This window comes from Phocoena sinus, chromosome 11 (genome assembly GCF_008692025.1).
Source record: "Phocoena sinus isolate mPhoSin1 chromosome 11, mPhoSin1.pri, whole genome shotgun sequence".
NCBI classification, from domain to species: Eukaryota; Metazoa; Chordata; class Mammalia; order Artiodactyla; family Phocoenidae; genus Phocoena; species Phocoena sinus.
Genome location: NC_045773.1, coordinates 36,205,467 through 36,229,028, shown reverse-complemented (window position 1 = coordinate 36,229,028; position 23,562 = coordinate 36,205,467). Strand labels below are relative to the sequence as shown.

Below are 23,562 nucleotides of genomic sequence, written 5' to 3'. Positions count from 1 at the left end.
TAAACAAAAACAGAATTTGTGACTAGCAGACTTGCCTTGCAAGAACTGCCTAAGGAATCTCATCAGGCTGAAAGCAAGAGACCCCAGGCAATAATTCCAATTTACATGAAAACAGGAAAAGCACTGATGAAGGTAATTATGTAAATAAAAACAATATAAATACAAATTGCTTCTCCTTTTCTTCTCTGAACTGATTTAAAAAGCAATTGTATAGGGCTTCCCTGGTGGCACAGTGGTTGAGAGTCCGCCTGCCAATGCAGGGGACGCGGGTTCGTGCCCCGGTCTCGGAGGATCCCACATGCCGCGGAGCGGCTGGGCCCGTGAGCCATGGCCGCTGAGCCTGCGCATCTGGAGCCTGTGCTCCGCAACGGGAGAGGCCACAGCAGTGAGAGGCCCGCGTACGCAAAAAAAAAAAAAAAAAAAAAAAAAGAAAGAAAGTACTATGAACAATTGTACACCAACAAGTTGCATAAATGGACAAATTCCAAGAAACATAAAACCTACCAAAACTGAATCATAAAGAAATAGAAAATCTGAATATCCCCATAACTAGCAAGGAGACTGAATCAGTAACCTAAACCTCCTAACAAGGAAAGGCCCTGGAACTTTGCCGGTGAATTCTGCCAAACATTGGAACAGGAACTGATACCAATCCTTCTCAAACTCTTCAGAGAGTTAATGAGGAAGGAGCATTTCCTGGCTCATTTATGAGGCCAGCATTGCCCTGGTGCTAGGGCCAAACAGGGACACTATAGGAAAAGAAAAATATACACTAATATCCCTTATGAGCACTGATGCAAAAATCTTCAGCAAAATACTAGATGATTAAGATGTTCATGAGAGATACTGGTCTCATGTTTTTTTCATGTAGTGTCCTTGTTGGGTTTTGGTATCATGGTTGTTCTGGGCTTATGGGGAGAAATGGGAAATGTCCCTTTTTTTTCTGTTTTCTAAAGAATTTGTGTAGGATTTGTGTTATTTCTTCCTTAGATGATTGGAAGAATTCACCAGCAAAGCCATCTGGGCCTGAAGTTTTCTTTACAGGAGAGTTTTACTTCTTCTAGATGCTGTGTTTAGGCTTTGTATCAAGGCTTATAGTAGTTAAATTCATAGACACAGAAATTAGAATGGTGGTTGCCAGGAGGTGGTAGGAGGGGTAAGTGGGTTGTTCTTGTTTAATTGGTACAGAGTTTCAGTTTTGCAAAATGCAAAAAGTTCTGGAGATGGTTGGTGGTGATGTTTGCACAATAATGTAAACATACTTAAGGCCACTGAACCGAATACTTAAAAATGGTTAAAATGCTAAATTTGAAGTTATGTGTATTTTACTATAATTTAAAAATCCAGCATGTATATAATACACTGTTAAACCTATAAAATAGAAAAATGTAATATATTTGTGCAAATATATGTGGAAATTAAACAATACACTCCTAAACAACCAACCTTACAGAAATAAAAAATATTAAAAAGAATTTCTATTAATAATTGTACGCCAGTGTGTGGGCCCTGAACCAAGATGGCGGAGTAGAAGGCCGGGCTCTCATTCCCTCTTGTGAGAACACCAGAATCACAACTAGCTGCTGGACAATCATTGACAGGAAGACACTAGAACTCACCAAAAAAGATATCCCACATCCAAAGACACAGTGAGATGGTAGGAGGGGCGCAATCACAGTAAAATCAAATCCCATAACTGCTGGGTGGGTGACTCACAGACTGGAGAACACTTATACCACAGAAGTCCACCCACTGGAGTGAAGGTTCTGAACCCCACGTCAGGCTTCCCAACATGGGGGTCCGGCAATGGGAGGAGGAATTCCTAGAGAATCAGACTTTGAAGGCTACTGGGAATTGATTGCAGGACTTCGACAGCACTGGGGGAAACAGAGACTCCACTCTTGGAGGGCACACACAAAGTAGTGTGTGCATCAGGACACAGGGGAAGGAGCAGTGACCCCATAGGAGACTGAACCAGACCTACCTGCTAGTGTTGGAGGGTCTCCTGCAGAGGCAGGGGGTGGCTGTGTCTCACTGTAAGGACAAGGACACTAGCAGCAGAAGTTCTGGGAAGTACTCCTTGGCATGAGCCCTCCCAGAGTCTGCCATTAGCCCCACCAAAGAGCCCAGATAGGTTCCAGTCTTGGGTCGCCTCAGGCCAAACAACCAACAGGGAGGGAACTCAGCCCCACCCATCAGCAGACAAGTGGATTAAAGTTTTACTGACCTCTTCCCACAAAAGCAACAGCCAGCTCTACCCAGCACCAGTCCCTCCCATCAGGAAACTTGCACAAGCCTCTTAGATATCCTCATCCACCAGAGGGCAGACAGCAGAAGCAAGAAGAACTACAAAAACCACATTCACAGAAAGATAGACAAGATGAAAAGGCAGAGGGCTATGTACCACATGAAGGAACAAGATAAAACCCCAGAAAAACAACTAAATGAAGTGGAGATAGGCAACTTTCCAGAAAAAGAATTCAGAATAATGATAGTGAAGATGATCCAGGACCTCGGAAAAAGAATGGAGGCAAAGATCAAGAAGATGCAAGAAATGTTTAACAATGAGCAAGAAGAATTAAAGAACAAACAAACAGAGATTAACAACATAATATCTGAAATGAAAAATACACTAGAAGGAATCAATAGCAGAATAACTGAGGCAGAACACATAAGTGACCTGGAAGACAGAATGGTGGAATTCACTGCTGCGGAACTGAATAAAGAAAAAAGAATGAGGGCTTCCCTAGCGGCGCAGTGATTGAGAGTCCACCTGCCGATGCAGGGGACACGGGTTCGTGCCCTGGTCCGGGAGGATCCCACATGCCGCAGAGCAGCTGGGCCCGTGAGCCATGGCCGCTGGGCCTGCGCGTCTGGAGCCTGTGCTCCGCAACGGGAGAGGCCACAGCAGTGAGAGGCCCGCGTACTGCAAAAAAAAAAAAAAAAAGAGAAAAGAATGAAAAGAAATAAAGACAGCCTAAGAGACCTCTGGGACAACATTAAATGCAACAAGATTTGCATTATAGGGGTCCCAGAAGGAGAAGAGAGAGAGAAAGGACCTGAGAAAATATTTGAAGAGATTACAGTCAGAAACTTCCCTAACATGGGAAAGGAAATAGTCACCCAAGTCCAAGGAGCACAGAGAGTCCCAAAGGACAAACCCAAGGAGAAACAATGAGACACATAGTAATCAAATTGGCAAAAATTAAAGACAAAGAAAAATTATTGAAAGCAACAAGGGAAAAACGACAAATAACATACAAGGGAACTCCCATATGGTTAACAGCTGATTTCTCAGCAGAAACTCTACAAGCCAGAAGGGAGTGGCATTATATACTTAAAGAGATGAAAGGGAAGAACCTACAACCAAGATTACTCTACCCGGCAAGGATCTCATTCAGATTCAATGGAGAAATCAAAAGTTTTACAGACAAGCAAAAGCTAAGAGAATTCAGCACCACCAAACCAGCTCTACAACAAATGTTAAAGGAACTTCTCTAAGTGGGAAACACAAGAGAAGAAAAGGACCTACAAAAACAAACCCAAAACAATTAAGAAAATGGTCACAGGAACATACATATCGATAATTACCTTAAACATAAATGGATTAAATGCTCCAACCAAAAGACACAGGCTCGCTGAATGGATACAAAAACAAGACCCCCCCCAAAAAAAAAAAAAAACAAGACCCATATATATGCTGTCTACAAGAGACCCACTTCAGACCTAGGGACACATACAGACTGAAAGTGAGGGGATGTAAAAACATATTCCATGCAAATGGAAATCAAAAGAAGGCTGGAGTAGCAATACTCATATCAGATAAAATAGACTTTAAAATAAAGAATGTTACAAGAGACAAGGAAAGACACTAAATAATGACCAAGGGATCAATCCAAGAAGAAGATATAACAATTATAAATATACATGCACCCAACATAGGAGCACCTCAATACATAAGGCAACTGCTAACAACTATAAAAGAGGAAATCAACAGTAACACAATAATAGTGGGGGACTTTAACACCTCACTTAAACCAATGGACAGATCATCCAAAATGAAAATAAATAACGAAACACATGCTTTAAATGACACAATAGACCAGACAGATTTAATTGCTATTTATAGGACATTCCATCCAAAAACAGCAGATTACACTTTCTTCTCAAGTACACACAGAACATTCTCCAGGACAGATCACATCTTGGGTCACAAATAAAGCCTCAGTAAATTTAAGAAAACTGAAATCATATCAAGCATCTTTTCTGACCACAACGCTATGAGATTAGAAATGAATTACAGGGAAAAAGTCGTAAAAAACACAAACATGGAGGCTGAACAATACGTTACTAAATAACCAACAGATCACTGAAGAAATCAAAAAGGAAATCAAAAAATAACTAGAGACAAATGATAATGAAAACACAATGATCCAAAACCTATGGGATGCAGCAAAAGCAGTTCTAAGAGGGAAGTTTATAGCTATACAAGCCTACCTCAAGAAACAAGAAAAATCTCAAATAAACAATCTAACCTTACACCTAAAGAAACTAGAGAAAGAAGAACAAACAAAACCCAAAGTTAGCAGAAGGAAAGAAATCATAAAGATCAGAGCAGAAATAAATGAAATAGAAACAAAGAAAACAATAGCAAAGATCAATAAAACTAAAAGCTGGTTCTTTGAGAAGATAAACAAAATTGATAAACCATTAGCCAGACTCATCAAGAAAAAGAGGGAGAGGACTCAAATAAATAAAATTAGAAATGAAAAAGGAGAAGTTACAACAGACACCAAAGAAATACAAAGCATCCTAAGAGACTACTACAAGCAGCTCTATGACGATAACATGGACAACCTGGAAGAAATGGGCGAATTCTTAGAAAGGTATAACCTTCCAAGACTGAACCAAGAAGAAATAGAAAATATAAACAGACCAATCACAAGCACTGAAATTGAAACTGTGATTAAAAATCTTCCAACAAGCAAAAGTCCAGGACCAGATGGCTTCACAGGTGAATTCTATCAAACATTTAGAGAAGAGCTAACACCCACCCTTCTCAAACTCTTCCAAAAAATTGCAGAGGAAGGAACACTCCCAAATTCATTCTATGAGGCCACCATCACCTTGATACCAAAACCAGACAAAGATACTACAAAAAAAAGAAAATTACAGACCAATATCACTGATGAATATAGATGCAAAAATCCTCAACAAAATACCAGCAAACAGAATCCAACAACACATTAAAAGGATCATACACCATGTTCAAGTGGGATTTATCCCAGGGATGCAAGGATTCTTCAATATATGTAAATCAGTCAATGTGATACACCATATTAACAAATTGAAGGAGAAAAACCATATGATCACCTCAATAGACGCAGAAGAAGCTTTTGACAAAATTCAACACTCATTTGTGATAAAAACTCTCCAGAAAATGGAAATAGAGGGAACCTACTTCAACATAATAAAGGCCATATGCGACAAACCCACAGCAAACATCATTCTCAATGGTGAAAAACTGAAAGCATTTCCTCTAAGATCAGGAACAAGACGAGGATGTCCACTCTCACTGCTATTATTCAACATAGTTTTGGAAGTCCTAGTGTCGGCAATCAGAGAAGAAAAAGAAATAAAAGGAATACAAATTGGAAAAGAAGAAGTAAAACTGTTACTGTTTGCAGATGACATGATACTATACATAGAGAATCCTAAAGATGCCACCAGAAAACTACTAGAGCCAATCAATGAATTTGGTAAAGTTGCAGGATACAAAATTAATGCACAGAAATCTCTTGCATTCCTATACACTAATGATGAAAAATCTGAAAGAGAAATTAAGGAAACACTCCCATTTACCACTGCAACAAAAAGCATAAAACACCTAGGAATAAACCTACCTAGGGAGACAAAAGACCTGTATGCAGAAAACTATAAGACACTGATGAAAGAAATTAAAGATGATACCAACAGATGGAGAGATATACCATGTTCTTGGATTGGAAGAATCAACATTGTGAAAATGACTATATTACCCAAAGCAATCTGCAGATTCAATGCAATCCCTATCAAATTACCAATGGCATTTTTTACGGAACTAGAACAAAAAAATCTTAAAATTTGTATGGAGACACAAAAGACTCCAAATAGCCAAAGCAGTCTTGAGGGAAAAAAACGGAGCTGGAGGAATCAGACTCCCTGACTTCAGACTATACTACAAAGCTACAGTAACCAAGACAATATGGTACTGGCACAAAAACAGAAATACAGATCAATGGAACAAGACAGAAAGCCCAGAGAGAAACCCACACACCTATGGTCAACTAATCTATGACAAAGGAGGCAAGGATATACAATGGAGAAAAGACAGCCTCTTCAATAAGTGGTGCTGGGAAAACTGGACAGCTGCATGTAAAAGAATGAAATTAGAACACTCCCTAACACCATGCACAAAAATAAACTCAAAATGGATTAGAGACCTAAATGTAAGACCGGACACTATAAAACTCTTAGAGGAAAACACAGGAAGAACACTCTTTGACATAAATCACAGCAAGATCTTTTTTGATCCACCTCCTAGAGTAATGGATATGAAAATAAACAAATGGAACCTAATGATACTACAAAGTTTTTGCACAGCAAAGGAAACCATAAACAAGACAAAAAGACAGCCTTCAGAATGGGAGAAAATATTTGCAAACGAACCAACGGACAAAGGATTAATCTCCAAAATATGTAAACAGGGCTTCCCTGGTGGTGCAATGGTTGAGAGTCCGCCTGCCAATGCAGGGGACACGGGTTCGTGCCCCGGTCCGGGAAGATCCCACATGCTGCGGAGCGGCTAGGCCCATGAGCCATGGCCGCTAAGCCTGCGCGTCTGGAGCCTGTGCTCCACAACAGGAGAGGCCACAACAGTGAGAGGCCCGCATACCACAAAAAAAAAAACAAAAAAAAAAACCTAAAAATAGAATTACCATATTATCCAGCAATCCCACTACTGGGCATATACCCAGGGAAAACCATAATTCAAAAAGACACATGCACCTCAATGTTCATTGCAGTACTATTTACAATAGCCAGGTCATGGAAGCAACCTAAATGCCCATCGACAGACGAATGGATAAAGAAGATGTGGTATATATATACAATGGAATATTACTCAGTCATAAAAAGGTACAAAATTGGGTAATTTGTTGAGCCATGGATGGATCTAGAGACTGTCATACAGAGTGAAGTAAGTCAGAAAGAGAAAAACAAATATTGTATATTAACGCATATATGTGGAACCTAGAAAAATGGTACAGATGAACTGGTTTGCAGGGCAGAAATTGAGACACAGATGTAGAGAACAAACGTATGGACACCAAGGGGGGAAAGCGGCAGAGGGGTGGTGGTGGTGGTGTGATGAATTGGGTGATTGGGATTGACATGTATACTCTGATGTGTATAAAATTGATGGCTAATAAGAACCTGCTGTATAAAAAAATAAAATAAAATTCAAAACTTAAAAAAAAATTATATGCCAATTAGATAACTTAGTTGAAATGGACAAATTCCTAGAAAGACAGAAATTTTAGAAAGAGAGGAACAAACAATCTGAATATAGTAAGTAAAGACACGGAATTTATTATCAAAAAACTACCCACAAAGAAAAGCTCAGGCCCACCCAGATGCCTTCATTGGTGAATTCTAGCAAACATTTCAAGAAGAATTAATACCAGTTCTTCACTAATTCTTCCCAAGAAAGATGAGGGAAACTCCCCAACTCATTCTGAGGCCAGTATTACCCTGATAACAAAACCAATAAAAATATCACAAGAAAAGAAAACTGAAGACCAATATCTCATGTGAACACAGACACAAAAACGCTCAACAAAATACCAGAAACATGACTCTAGCAACATATAAGAAGCAGTATACACCATGACCAAGTGGGATTTATCTCAGGAATACAAGGATGATTTAACATCCAAAAACCAATTAATGCAACACACCATATCCACAGAATAAGAAACGAAAACTACATGATCATCTAAATAGAAAGCATTTGACAAACCCAACACCTTTTCATGATAAAAACACTTAGCAGGGCTTCCCTGCTGGCGCAGTGCTTAAGAATCCGCCTGTCAATGCAGGGGACACAGGTTTGAGCCCTGATCCAGGAAGATCCCACAAGCCACAGAGCAACTAAGCCTGTGCACCACAACTACTGAGCCTGTGCTCTAGAGCCCGCGAGCCACAACTACTGAGTCCACACGCCACACCTACTGAAGCCTGCGTGCCTAGAGCCCATGCTCCACAATAAGAGAAGCCAGCGCAATGAGAAGCCTGTGCACCGCAACGAAGAGTAGCCCCCGCTCTCCGCAACTAGAGAAAGCCCGCGCGCAGCAATGAACACCCAATGCAGCCAAAAATAAATAAATAAATAAATTTTTTAAAAAGTAGAAACAACCTATCAGGTGGTGAATAGATAAACAAAATGTGGTATAGCCATACAATGGAATACTATTCAGTCTTATAAAAGAATGAAGTACATGACATGCCCTACAACACTGATGAATCTTGAAAACATACGTTAAATGAAAGATATCAGTCACAAAAGACCACATAGTTCTGTACAACTCTATTTAAACGAAATGTTCAGAATAGGCAGATATAGAGACAGAAATACTAGTGGTTGCTTAGGGGTGAAAGGCCTATAGGACAATGGGGAGTGACAGTGAGTACAGGGTTTGTTTTCGGGATAATTAAATGTTCTAACATTGATGTGGTGATGGTTGTACAACTCTGTGAACATATTAAAAACCACTGAATTAAAAAAAAATAAAAATAAAAAAACCACTGAATTGTATACTTAAAATGGGTAAAATGTATGGTATGCTAATTATATTTCAAAAGGCCATTAAAAACATTCCATAGCATAAGCAGCTGACACAGCTAATAGGACACTCACCTCTCTTTCCAATTCATCCTCCTCTTCCAAAATATCATACACCTGCTCTAAAAGCTGAATCCCCAGGCCCCGAATTACATCAGCTCTCAAGACTTCAACTATTCTTCTGATTTTTTCAGAACCTGGCACGATAGCTAAAAAGCAATAACAACAACAGGGAAAAAGTAAACACTTTCACCACTGCAGCAAGAAGAACACAATTTTTTTTTCTTTTTTTTTCCTGGTAATCTTGTCATGTTAATATTCTTTTCACTTTGACAAGAGTTTAGTTTAAGAGTTCATGTTTTGTTTTGTTTTGTTTGCGGCACGCGGGCCTCTCACTGCTGTGGCCTCTCCCGTTGCGGAGCACAGGCTCCGGACACGCAGGCTCAGCAGCCATGGCTCACGGGCCCAGCCTCTCCGCAGCATGTGGGATCTTCCCGGACCGGGGCACGAACCCGTGTCCCCTGCATCGGCAGGTGGACTCTCAACCACTGTGCCATCAGGGAAGCCCAAGAGTTAATGTATTTTTAATGACTAAAATGTATATATCAACTTACGCTTCATGTCTCATCACCATCTCCCAAATCTAAAAACTACAAATTGTCTAATTTGAAGAAAGTCCACATGAAAAATTCCAAACAGGTATTTATTTACATTTATTTTTAAAAATCAATTTTCATTCAACTTTTCCGGAATGCAACTGTTACATAAAATAAGATATACTTTTTAATGAAGATATCCAAATGAAATAATTTAAAAAACCAAAAATATTTGCAAGCATTAAGCTCCCTAGTTTGATACATTTCTCCAGTAAACATATGCTCTCCAGCTTGGTGTAAAACAATAAACTGACCACCTGAAGGTAGCTCTTCAAAACAGAGTTCCTCCGCCTCCTCTGCAACTTTCCCATGAAGTATCAGTGTGTCCCGATACTTTCGATGAAGTTTAAATTCTGACACTGGCTCTGGTACCGGGAGATCTTCATAGCTCTCTTTAGAGTCCAAATTCAGGGTCTGTGTCATCAATTGTACCAAGTCACTCATTTCATTTGTATGACCTTTCCTGGAAAAGAAAAAATCCTCTTGTTATTAATTGGCTTCATGAGAATTTTTCATTAGAAATTAGATACAAAACAACCTTTAGGAAGTTCTGCTTTCTAGTAAGCAAGTAAGTTCCTACCGACAGAACCCTTCCACAAATAAGTATAAACTTTGGACAAAATACAAAAATCAACTATGTGAGGGCAATGAAGAATGTACAAAATTTGCAAGCAGATTCTGGAGGAGAGTCAACACCTTTAGCCTAAAGGCAAGCCATAGGCAGCTAAAGTACAACAGAAAACCCACAGTCTTTCTTGCCTGAAAAACCAAAGGACAGAGTTCGAGACCACCACTGTCACTAGAAAGTGAGAAGAATCTTGGAAAGGAGAGAGCGAGAAAGACAAGGTCCCAGATTTTGCGTATAAATTCCGCCCAACTATTTCTAAGTAACTTAACTATATCCAAGTACAAAGTTCAAGAATATTTAAAGAAATATAAAAATATCAGCAATTAATGGGATAAAATTGACAATGTCTGGCATCACGTCAAAAATACCAGACATGAGGACTTCCCTGGTGGCACAGTGGTTGAGAGTCCGCCTGCCGATGCAGGGGTGCGGGTTCGTGACCCGGTCCGGGAAGATTCCACATGCCGCGGAGCAGCTGGGCTTGTGAGCCATGGCTGCTGGGCCTGCGCGTCCGGAGCCTGTACTCCGCAACGGGAGAGGCCACAACAGTGAGAGGCCCGCGTACCGTAAAAAAAAAAAAATACCAGAAATGCAAAGCAGGAAAATAGCACACAATTATGAAGAGAAAAAAATAAGTTAATAGAAATAGATCCAGAAGTGATACAAGTGACAGAATTAGTAAATAAGGACATTAAAATGGTTATTAAACATATATTCCATAAGACCAAGGTAGAGGAAACATCAACATGTTAAGGAGAGGCAATGAAGATATAAAAAGGACCCAAATTGAACTACAAATGATAAGTACAATGTGTTGAATATGTGGGATGGGATTAACAAATTAGATACTGCAGGAGGAAAGATTAGTGAACTCAAAGATACAGCAATAGAATCTACAAAAAAATGGAACAGATGGGAATTCCCTGGCAGTCTTGTGGTTAGGACTCCATGCTTTCACTGCCGAGGGCATGGGTTCAATCCCTGGTTGGGGAACTAAGATCCCACAAGCCACACCGTGTGGCCAGAAAAAAAAAAAAAAAGGAACAGAGAAAAAAAGACTAAAGAAAAAAAAGAATATGATTAGTGACCTGTGGGATAACTTTAAGCAATCTAATATACATGTAATCAGAATCCTTAGGAGGGCAGGAGGGGGTCCAAAAAAATACTTGAAGAAATAATGGCAAAACTGTTTCCACCAATGAAAACTATAAACCCACAGATCTAAGAAGACATTTTATAAGAATTCTAAATGAAAATCAGATGTGTTCATTAAAAGAGAATTTTAGCTCTTGCATATACCAAAAACCATTTACAATGTTATCAATGACCGTACTACAGGTCTGAATGCTACTATAAATGTACATTTAAAATTAATTCATAAACAAATGGGACTTAATCAAGCTTATAAGCTTTTGCACAGCAACAGAAACCATAAAAAAAAAATGAAAAGACAACATACAGACTGGGAGAAAATATGTGCAAACTATGCAACTGACAAGGGATTAATTTCCAAAATATAAAAACAGCTCATACAATTCAATAACAAAAAACAACCTAATCAAAAAATGGGCAGAAGATCTAAATAGACGTTTCTCCAGAGAAGACATAAAGATGGCCAATAGGCACAAGAAAAGATATTCAACATCACTAATTATTAGAGAAATGCAAATCAAAACTACAATGAGGTACCACCGCACACAGGTCAGAATGGCCATCATTAAAAAGTCTACAAATAATAAATGCTGGAAATCCAAAGAGAAACACGCCAAGACACATATTAATCAAACTGTCAAAAATTAAATACAAAGAAAACATATTAAAAGCAGCAAGGGAAAAACAACAAATAACACACAAGGGAATCCCCATAAGGTTAACAGCTGATCTTTCAGCAGAAACTCTGCAAGCCAGAGGGAATGGCAGGACATATTTAAAGTGATGAAGGAGAAAAACCTACAACCAAGATTACTCTACCCAGCAAGGATCTCATTCAGATTTGATGGAGAAATTAAAACCTTTACAGACAAGCAAAAGCTGAAAGAGTTCAGCACCACCAAACCAGCTTTACAACAAATGCTAAAGGAACTCCTCTAGGCAAGAAACACAAGAGAAGGAAAAGACCGACAATAACAAACCCAAAACAATTAAGAAAATGGAAATAGGAACAAACATATCGATAATTACCTTAAATGTAAATGGATTAAATGCTCCCACCAAAAGACACAGACTGGCTGAATGGATACAAAAACAAGACCCATATATATGCTGTCTACAAGAGACCCACTTCAGACCTAGAGACACATACAGACTGAAAATAAGGGGATAGAAAAAGATGTTCCATGCAAATGGAAACCAAAAGAAATCTGGAGTAGCAATTCTCATATCAGACAAAATAGACTTTAAAATAAAGACTATTACAAGACAAAGAAGGACACTACATAATGATCAAGGGATCAATCTAAGAAGAAGATATAACAATTGTAAATATTTATGCACCCAACCTAGGAGCACCTCAATACATAAGGCAAATACTAACAGCCATAAAAGGGGAAATCGACAGTAACACATTCATGGTAGGGGACTTTAACACCCCACTTTCACCAATGGACAGATCATCCAAAATGAAAATACATAAGGAAACACAAGCTTTAAATGATACATTAAACAAGATGGACTTAATTGATATTTATAGGGCATTCCATCCAAAAACAACAGAATACACATTTTTCTCAAGTGCTCATGGAACATTCTCCAGGATAGATCATATCTTGGGTCACAAATCAAGCCTTGGTAAATTTAAGAAAATTGAAATTGTATCAAGTATCTTTTCCGACCACAACGCTATGAGACTAGATATCAATTGCAGGAAAAGATCTGTAAAAAATACAAACACGTGGAGGCTAAACAATACACTACTTAATAATGAAGTGATCACTGAAGAAATCAAAGAGGAAATTTAAAAATACCTAGAAACAAATGACAATGGAGACACGACGACCCAAAACCTATGGGATGCAATAAAAGCAGTTCTAAGAGGGAAGTTTATAGCAATACAATCCTACCTTAAGAAACAGGAAACATCTCGAATAAACAACCTAACCTTGCACCTAAAGCAATTAGAGAAAGAAGAACAAAAAACCCCCAAAGTTAGCAGAAGGAAAGAAATCAGAAAAATCAGATCAGAAATAGATGAAAAAGAAATGAAGGAAACGAGAGCAAAGATCAATAAAACTAAAAGTTGGGGGCTTCCCTGGTGGCGCAGTGGTTGAGAGTCCGCCTGCCGATGCAGGGGACACGGGTTCGTGCCCCGGTCTGGGAAGATCCCACATGCCGCGGAGCGGCTGGGCCCGTGAGCCATGGCCGCTGAGCCTGCGCGTCCGGAGCCTGTCCTCCGCAACGGGAGAGGCCACAACAGTGAGAGGCCCGCGTAACGCACAAAAAAAAAAAAACAAAAAAAAAAAAACTAAAAGTTGGTTCTTTGAGAAGATAAACAAAATTGATACACCATTAGCCAGACTCATCAAGAAAAAAAGGGAGAAGACTCAAATCAATAGAATTCGAAATGAAAAAGGAGAAGTAACAACTGACGCTGCAGAAATACAAAAGATCATGAGAGATTACTACAAGCAACTCTATGCCAATAAAATGGACAACCTAGAAGAAATGGACAAATTCTTAGAAATGCACAACCTGCCAAGACTGAATCAGGAAGAAATGGAAAATATGAACAGACCAATCACAAGCACTGAAATTGAAACTGTGATTAAAAATCTTCCAACAAACAAAAGCCCAGGACCAGATGGCTTCACAGGCGAATTCTATCAAACATTTAGAGAAGAGCTAACACCTATCCTTCTCAAACTCTTCCAAAATATAGCAGAGGGAGAAACACTCCCAAACTCATTCTACCAGGCCACCATCACCCTGATATGAAAACCAGACAAGGATGTAACAAAGAAAGAAAACTAAAGGCCAATATCACTGATGAACATAGATGCAAAAATCCTCAACAAAATACTAGCAAACAGAATCCAACAGCATAGTAAAAGGATCATACACCATGATCAAGTGGGGTTTATTCCAGGAATGCAAGGATTCTTCAATATATGCAAATCAATCGACATGATACACCATATTAAACTAAAGGAGAAAAACCATATGATCATCTCAATAGATGCAGAGAAGGCTTTCGACAAAATTCAACACCCATTTATGATAAAAACCCTGAAGAAAGTAGGCATAGAGGGAACTTTCCTCAACATAATAAAGGCCATATATGACAAACCCACAGCCAACATCGTCCTCAATGGTGAAAAACTGAAAGCATTTCCACTAAGATCAGGAACAAGACAAGGTTGCCCACTCTCACCACTCTTATTCAACATAGTTTTGGAAGTTTTAGCCACAGCAATCAGAGAAGAAAAGGAAATAAAAGGAATACAAATCAGAAAAGAAGTAAAGCTGTCACTCTTTGCAGATGACATGATACTGTACATAGAGAATCCTAAAGATGCCACCAGAAAACTACTAGAGCCAATCAATGAACTTGGTAAAGTAACAGGATACAAAATTAATGCACAGAAATCTCTGGCATTCCTATACACTAACGATGAAAAATCTGAAAGTGAAATCAAGAAAACACTCCCATTTACCATTGCAACAAAAAGAATAAAATATCTAGGAATAAACCTACCTAAGGAGACAAAAGACCTGTATGCAGGAAATTATAAGACACTGATGAAAGAAATTAAAGATGATACAAATAGATGGAGAGATATACCATGTTCTTGGATTGGAAGAATCAACATTGTGAAAATGACTCTGCTACCCAAAGCAATCTACAGATTCAATGCAACCCCTATCAAACTACCACTGGCATTTTTCACAGAACTATGACAAAAAATTTCACAATTTGTATGGAAACACAAAAGACCCCAAATAGCCGAAGCAATCTTTTTTTCTTTTTTTTTTTTGCGGTATGCGGGCCTCTCACTGTTGTGGCCTCTCCCGTTGCAGAACACAGGCTCCAGATGCGCAGGCTCAGTGGTCATGGCTCACGGGCCCAGCCGCTCCGTGGCATGTGGGATCTTCCTGGACTGGGGCACGAACCCGTGTCCCCTGTGTCGGCATGTGGACTCTCAACCAGTGTGCCACCAGGGAAGCCCTGGCCAAAGCAATCTTGAGAATGAAAAATGGAGCTGGAGGAATCAGGCTCCCTGACTTCAGACTATACTACAAAGCTACAGTAATCAAGACAGTATGGTACTGGCACAAAAACAGAAAGATACATCAATGGAACAGGATAGAAAGCCCAGAGATAAACCCACACACATATGGTCACCTTATCTTTGATAAAGGAGGCAGGAATGTACAGTGGAAAAAGGACAGCCTCTTCAATAATTGGTGCTGGGAAAACTGGACAGGTACATGTAAAAGTATGAGATTAGATCACTCCCTAACACCATACACAAAAATAAGCTCAAAATGGGTTAAAGACCTAAATGTAAGGCCAGAAACTATCAAACTCTTAGAGGAAAACATAGGCAGAACACTCTATGACATAAATCACAGCAAGATCCTTTTTGACCCACCTCCTAGAGAAATGGAAATAAAAACAAAAATAAACAAATGGGACCTAATGAAACTCAAAAGCTTTTGCACAGCAAAGGAAACCATAAACAAGACCAAAAGACTACCCTCAGAATGGGAGAAAATATTTGCAAATGAAGCAACTGACAAAGGATTAATTTCCGAAATTTATAAGCAGCTCATGCAGCTCAATAACAAAAAAATAAACAACCCAATCCAAAAATAGGCAGAAGACCTAAACAGTCATTTCTCCAAAGAAGATATACAGACTGCCAACAAACACATGAAAGAATGCTCAACATCATTAATCGTTAGAGAAATGCAAATCAAAACTACAATGAGATATCATCTCACACCAGTCAGAATGGCCATCATCAAAAAATCTAGAAACAATAAATGCTGGAGAGGATGTGGAGAAAAGGGAACACTCTTGCACTGCTGGTGGGAACGTGAATTGGTACAGCCACTATGGAGAACAGTATGGAGGTTCCTTAAAAACTAAAAATAGAACTACCATATGACCCAGCAATCCCACTACTGGGCATATACCCTGAGAAAACCATAATTCAAAAAGAGTCATGTACCAAAATGTTCATTGCAGCTCTATTTACAGTAGCCTGGAGATGGAAACAACCTAAGCATCCATCATCAGATGAATGGATAAAGAAGATGTGGCACATATATACAATGGAATATTACTCAGCCATAAAAAGAAACGAAATTGAGCTATTTGTAATGAGGTGGATGGACCTAGAGTCTGTCATACAGAGTGAAGTAAGTCAGAAAGAGAAAGACAAATACCGTATGCTAACATATATATATGGAATTTAAGAAAAAAAAATGTCATGAAGAACCTAGGGGTAAGACAGGACTAAAGACACAGACCTATTAGAGAATGGACTTGAGGATATGGGGAGGGGGAAGGATAAGCTGTGACAAAGCGAGAGAGTGGCATGGACATATATACACTACCAAACGTAAAACAGATAGCTAGTGGGAAGCAGCCGCATAGCACAGGGAGATCAGCTTGGTGCTTTGTGACCACCAAGGGGGGTGGGATAGGGAGCGGGGGAAGGAGGGAGATGCAAGAGGGAAGAGATATGGGAACATATGTATATGTATAACTGATTCACTTTGATATAAAGCAGAAACTAACACACCAATGTAAAGTAATTATACTCTAATAAAGATTAAAAAAAAAGGAAAATTGTGTTAGCAACATACATGGAGAAACAGCAATAAAATAAAAATGCTGGAGAGGATGTGGAGAAAAGGGAACCCTCTTACACTGTTTGTGGGAATGTAAATTGGTGCAGCCATTATGGAAAACAGTATGGAGGTTCCTCAGAAAACTAAAAACAGAGTTGACATGTGATCCAGCAATTCCACTCCTAGGCATATACCCAGACAAAACTATAATTCGAAAAGATACATGCACCCCTATGTTCATAGCAGCACTATCTACAATGACTACGACATGGAAACAACCTAAATGTCCATTGACAGATGAATGAATAAAGATGTGAGATAGACAGATAGATACACATACACACACATACATATATATACACATACATACAATGGACTATTACTCAGCCACTAAAAATAATGAAATCATGCCATTCACAGCAACATGGATGGACCTAGAGGTTATCATACTAAGCAAAGTAAGTCAGAAAGAGAAAGACAAATACCATATGATATCACTTATTTGTGAAATCTAAAGTATGACACAAACAAACATATCTGTGAAACAGAAAGAGACTCAAAGACATGGGAACAGACTTGTGGTTTCCAAGGGGGTTGGGGGTGGGGGAGGGAAGTATTGGGAGTGTGGGATCAGCAGATGCAAACTATTATTTATATGACAGATAAACAGCAAGGTCTTAACTGTATAGCACAGGGAACTCTATTCAATATCCTGTGATAAACCATAATGGAAGAGAATATGAAAAAGAATATATGTATAACTGAGTCAGTTTGCTGTACAGCAGAAATTAATACAACATTGTAAATCAACTATACTTCAATAAAATTTTTTAAATTAAAAAAATAAAATTAAATTAGAATAAAATTAATTCAAACAGAAATAGCTCATGAAAGGAGATAGAAAAATAAGAACTTACCCTTCCTTGGCATCCCCATTTGATTTATCAGTTGAACTTGTAGAAGAACTTAACTCATCCTCAGAGAGACAATGGGTGAGTTTCCTTTCCTATTAATGTTTGGAAATACAAAATTCCACATGACAACACAACCAGAATGTAATACATGAAACAATCTTAAGATGCAATGCCTAGACACAATGTGCACCTAGGTCCAATTTAACAGGAGAACTATGGATATAAAAATTGAAGTTACTTTACCAAATAATGTCCCAGTTCACCCATGAAATTCATAAGTGAAGCCTGAGGAACATCAAGGTGAAGTTTTATAAGGTCCTGGAAAGTCTCAGCTATGAAGAAATTTCCTTTCCAGAGGAGAGCAGACGAACAGTTCTGGTGTTTGAACTTCTAAGCAGAGGGCTGGTACCATAAGGAATGTTGGCATTTTAAACTAGACAGAATGCCACCTAAATAAAAAGTAACCTCAGTTTGCTCACCCATGATACTCATTGTTAAATGCTTTAAAGGATTACCTGATATAACTACACACAAATGTTACAACTTTTGAAAATAAAGAGCATCATTTTAATTAGTGAAGCAACTAAATCACACACTACTGTTAAAGGAAAAAAATCTTCATTACTTTCAAGGGCAGGAAGTTTCTTTTTTAAAAAAAGTAATTATATGCTCCTAGAAATGATGTCAAAAACTGGAATACAGAAAACTGAATAATTATTCCCAGGGTATTATTACACAAAAAAGTGAACGTGGTTAAAAACTTGCAATTATCCATTTAGCCACCAAATGGTGCCCCTACATTATCCCTGGGTGGAAAGGTAAGGTACTTTGACACAAACAGGAAACAAAGGAAGGATCAGCAAGTGAGACTAAAATCTGGCCAGGTCGTTTGGTATATTATTAACACAGCAGAATAAGCAAAGTGTTGCCTAGTGGAAGCCCTTTGGAAGACTTGTTTAAAAGACTGCCTAAGAAAGATATTAACTAGGCTGCCAGTTGTTTACAAGAGCGCCTGAAAAGTCCATTCCCTTAATGAAGGAAACAAAATCCTTTTAATTATTATTGACCAGTTCTTTTTCTTATCAGAGAAGTGTGAAAAGTGTAACTTAAGTCAGCACTGTCCCAGGAATAAATAGAGCTGGCATTTATGAGGTTTACCGTTATTAGGCTTGCCAGATGTAGACATGTCTACCTTTTACCTTAGGACTATGTAATGTACCTGAGCAACGCTGTAGTCAGAAGACAACCATTGAGCAGGGGTAGGGTGGCCTTCCTCTTGTGGTTTCCCTGGCCCCGCTGGACTCAGAGAAACTCTCCTCAGTGAAGGGCCTGAAAAAGTGACAACCCCCAGCAGTTGTTTATGCTGGGCTGGCCTCAATAGAAGAGGGCTTTGCACTGTTTATGGAAGATACCCCAGCAAGGGCCAGCCTAGAAGGAACTCAGACAGCATATTCATCATCACTCTGGTGTCTGACACCTCAGTTCAAATCTCAGGTCTAGGTCTACCAGCCCTATGACCTTGAGCAAGTTACTTAACCCCTCTGACCCTCAGTCTCCTCCGCTGCAAAATATGAAATAAGATAATGCCCTTAAAATACTTAGCATAATGTTTGAGACATTGTCAGCATTCAATAAATGGAAACTGCTAGAAAATGTTTTCTTTAGATAATAGTAATAGGAATGATCACAGCCCTCAGCCCAGGGCAGTACCATTCTCCTGGCTTCCTCTCTCTGTTCCTGAGAAGAGAGCACTTCTCTGACCAACAGACTCGGAACATGGAAACAAAGTAAACACTCACCTGACTGCTTTCCTGTCTGAAATCTCCCAGGAGTTACTGTCACTCAAAGCTCTCTTGCTCTCTTTTTAGAGTCCTCTTTCTCTAATAACACAAGTTCCAGATCCAATACTATGCCAATTTTTTAAAAGGCTTGGCTAGGAAATTTCAAAAATTCTTCTAAATTGGTTTCCCAAATGGATTACTGATGCTGGAAATTCTTAACACCTCACAATCAGTACCAATGCTATGTCCATGAGCCATACCAATAACCTCCAATAGATGAAGGAAAGAGAAAAACTTTACCTGAGGGGAAGATCTCTTCCTGTGACTGCTTTAGTCGCCTCCTCTCTCTTGCTGATAATGGGCGGTCCTTTTAAAGAAAGTCAGTTACTTCCATTCCTATTCACTGTTCTTACAATACCTACAATGCATGACATATCATCCAGCACTACAGGAAAGGCCCTGCACAGGTCTTTAAGGGAGTGTCCATTTGAAACCAGTTCACATCAGGCTTACAACTCCTAGCTAGGATGATCACAGCCCTCATTTCTAGGAAGAGCTCATCTTTGGAAGGGCAAATAGGTATTTCTGCATTTCCTACATTCAGAATCCACTTGGTCTCCTTAATTAACTGGAAGTGACCAGCCCTGAAACAATAGAATCTGTCCATTTCAATCAAAGCTTCTGTTGAGAATCACAAATTTGCGCTTTCCAGTGTTTGGCAAAAAGCAGGGCTAAGATGTTTTAATATAAAATTTCACAATATATGCAGAATTTACAACCAAAAAGTTTTATAATAAAGCTTAAAAAAATCCAACATAGACTCCTACAAACCTTTGATGATGATATCTCACTGTTCCTCGAACTGCTCACAGACCCAGTGACCACTCTACTTTGGTTTTCAGCATCTTTTTGTGTTGATGTGACATCCACTTTTCCAACAGTAGAAAGAGAAGGCAAAAGACGAGGAGGAGTCTCTTGGAACTTCCATAATTAACAAAGAGAGAAAGATTATCAGTGTCATATACATCTACCTCCAAAGGTCCCCCATAGGTATATCTATGTATTTGTCAGTGATTCCCTCTCAAAAACTTTAAAACATTGCATTTGGGGGGGGGGGGGGGGCAGGGGGCGGAGGGGAAGAAACTCTGCCAAAAGTGAATGACCACTTAAGAAGCTTATAGAGACGGTGCCTGTGAAAGTTACTTCCAGAAATGAGGGGTTGCCACGATCTTATGCAGAAGTTGAGGGAGAAGCTGTTCATTAATATGACATAAGAGGAATCAGAGATTTACCTTTTTTGGCCTGTTCCTTTAACTCTCAAAATGAGCTGTCTATCCTTGCTGGAGAAGATAAAACCCTTACTCTGCTTCCAACTCACTGACATTTGATAACTAATATTTAGCATTTCTACCCTTCTTTGTATGTTCCTTGCATTATGTATGTGCCTTTTTAGCATATCATTCTAAATAGAAATGAAGTTTCCTAAAGTCTGTTTCCCAAGCAGCAGCACAATAACTTATTCCAAAGAGATCTCTGCTGACCTGTCTCTTTTCCTCACTATGCTCAGTATGTTCTCTTTTCTTCTGCCGCTGCTGTTGAGACAGGAAAGGTTCAGACCCAGAGCTGTGTGGCTGTAAAGCTGGGTGGATTCTGTCCTGTTTTTCTATAACACATTCACCAGCAACTTGATCCTTAAAAATAATAAAATGAAACAAACAAAAAAACAAAATAGAATAATGAAACAGTCTTTTGAACTTCCAAATAGCCAAACCTGCCATATCTACTTCTAAAATTATAAATGAAAGAAGGAGGAGCTGTCTTTTTCAAAATGAATGCTTATTTTCAGTGTTGACAGGCAAAGACACAATGATGACATCAATTATCTACATATTCTGGGTTTTCTTCTCTTTTCCCAAATAAAAATAATTATTTTAATTAAATTACTCAGATTGTTATTAACCTGAAACTACCAATGTTCCTTTAGTTTTTTAAAAATCTTTTTATAACTTTTAATAGGTTTGCAATTCAGAAAACTAACAAATGTTTTAAATGAAATCCAATTTAATATACACATATTTCCCAAGTAAACATTAGTTATTTGGATGCCCTCTAAAAAGCACCATGAAAAGATCACGAGCTTGGATTCAGATGGAGTCATATCTCCCTGAACCTCTGTTTCCTTATCTATAAATGGGTATAATGCGTCACACACATCATGTGACTACTGGAGGATTAGAGGAGATTGTGCACTATTGTACTTAAGACCACATCTAGCACATATTAGATGCTCAGAAACCAGGAGCTATTACTAGCAGTAGTAAAGATAAAATAAGTTAACTTTTAAATTATGAAGATCACCAAGGACTTAGTGTTTTATTTGGATAGCTGGCTTTAGAAACTAATGCACACCAAACATGAAAATAAAATAGCTTCTTACATTAATTTTTTTTTTTTTTTTTTTTTTTTTTTTGCGGTACACAGGCCTCTCACTGTTGTAGCCTCTCCCATTGCGGAGCACAGGCTCCGGACACGCAGGCTCAGTGGCCATGGCTCACAGGCCCAGCCGCTCCGCAGCATGTGGGATCTTCCAGACCAGGGCACGAACCTGTGTCCCCTGCATCGGCAGGTGGACTCTCAACCACTGCGCCACCAGGGAAGCCCAATCAACACATTTTTATCAAGAGCCCACTATGTAGTACATTTTAGAAAAAGGAACAGTGTGATATGCTAGCTATGCAAGGATACCCAGATAATAAACAGTAACTGATTTAATTCTGAAGAGTGAAATAAATGTTTCTCTGCTGGTATTAAGTATAGAATATTCAAAATAAAGCTTATACATATAAGAGTACCTGAACAAATGACTTAAGGAGTTTCTCCATGAAATCCAATTGGTCCTAAAAAAAGTTCTTCCACTTTTATCAACAACAAAATAACAACAACAACAACAAAGAAATGCGAGACATGAAATTCTATCAAAAAAACAAAAAAATCTACTCTAAAAGCCTGATGTAAGAAACATATTTGATCAGGTACAAGACAGGGATGTCCATTCTTATCACTCCTATTCAACACTGTACTAGAGGTTCTAGCCAGGGCAATCAGACAAGAAAAAATAAATAAATAAAAGAAATCCATATTGAAAAGGAAAAATCTCTATTTGCAGATGATGTGATACTGTATTCAGAAAATTCTAAGGAGTCCATTATTAAAAAGTTATTAGAACCAATAAATGAGTTAAGTAAGGCTGTAGGATATAAAGACAATATCTAAAAATTAATTGTATTTCTATACACAAGCAATGAACACTATGAAAATCATTCCATTTACAATAGTATCAGAAGAAACAAAATACTTAAATTTATTTCTTTATTTTTGGCTGCGTTGGGTCTTCGTTGCTGTGCACACTTTCTCTAGTTGTGGTGAGCAGGGGCTACTCTTTTTTTTTTTTTTTTTAGGGGCTACTCTTTGTTGCAGTGTGCAGGCTTCTCACTGCAGTGGCTTCTCTTGTTGTGGAGCATGGGTTCTAGGCACGCAGGCTTCCATAGCTGTGGTGCACGGGCTTAGTTGCTCCACGGCATGTGGGACCTTCCCCGCCCAGGGCTCAAACCCATGTCCCCTGCACTGGTAGGCGGATTCTTAACCACTGCGCCACAAGGGAAGCCAATGTAACAAAATACTTAGAAATGAATTTAACAAAAGAAGTGCAAGACTTATACACTTAAAACAACAAAACATCATTGTAAGAAACTGAAGAAGACCTAAAGAAAATAGAAAGATATCCTATGTTCATGAGTTGGAAGATACATATTGAGATAGCAATAATCTGCAAATAATCTACAGATTCAATAAAATCCCTGTCAAAACCCCAGGCTTTTTTGCAGAAATTGACAAGCTAATCTTAAAA

General features: G+C 38.7%; 1 protein-coding gene across 7 annotated transcripts in view; it reads right to left on the bottom strand.

The window, feature by feature from the left end:
- Positions 1 to 23,562, bottom strand: part of NEK4 (NIMA related kinase 4) — a 42,834-nt gene that overhangs the window by 5,558 nt on the left and 13,714 nt on the right. For 3 of the 7 annotated variants that reach the window (XM_032649783.1, XM_032649786.1, XM_032649781.1), the window contains 7 exons: positions 21,197 to 21,346; positions 20,487 to 20,636; positions 19,956 to 20,022; positions 19,094 to 19,203; positions 17,878 to 17,966; positions 9,795 to 10,000; positions 8,957 to 9,090 (listed from right to left, as the gene is read on the bottom strand). In XM_032649783.1, the coding sequence (XP_032505674.1) occupies positions 8,957 to 9,090; positions 9,795 to 10,000; positions 17,878 to 17,966; positions 19,094 to 19,203; positions 19,956 to 20,022; positions 20,487 to 20,636; positions 21,197 to 21,346 (906 nt within the window). Of the gene's footprint in view, positions 1 to 8,956; positions 9,091 to 9,566; positions 10,001 to 17,877; positions 17,967 to 19,093; positions 19,204 to 19,955; positions 20,023 to 20,486; positions 20,637 to 21,196; positions 21,347 to 23,562 lie in introns of those variants that run through there. The other 4 variants (XM_032649780.1, XM_032649784.1, XM_032649782.1 and 1 more) reach the window with 2 other exon arrangements.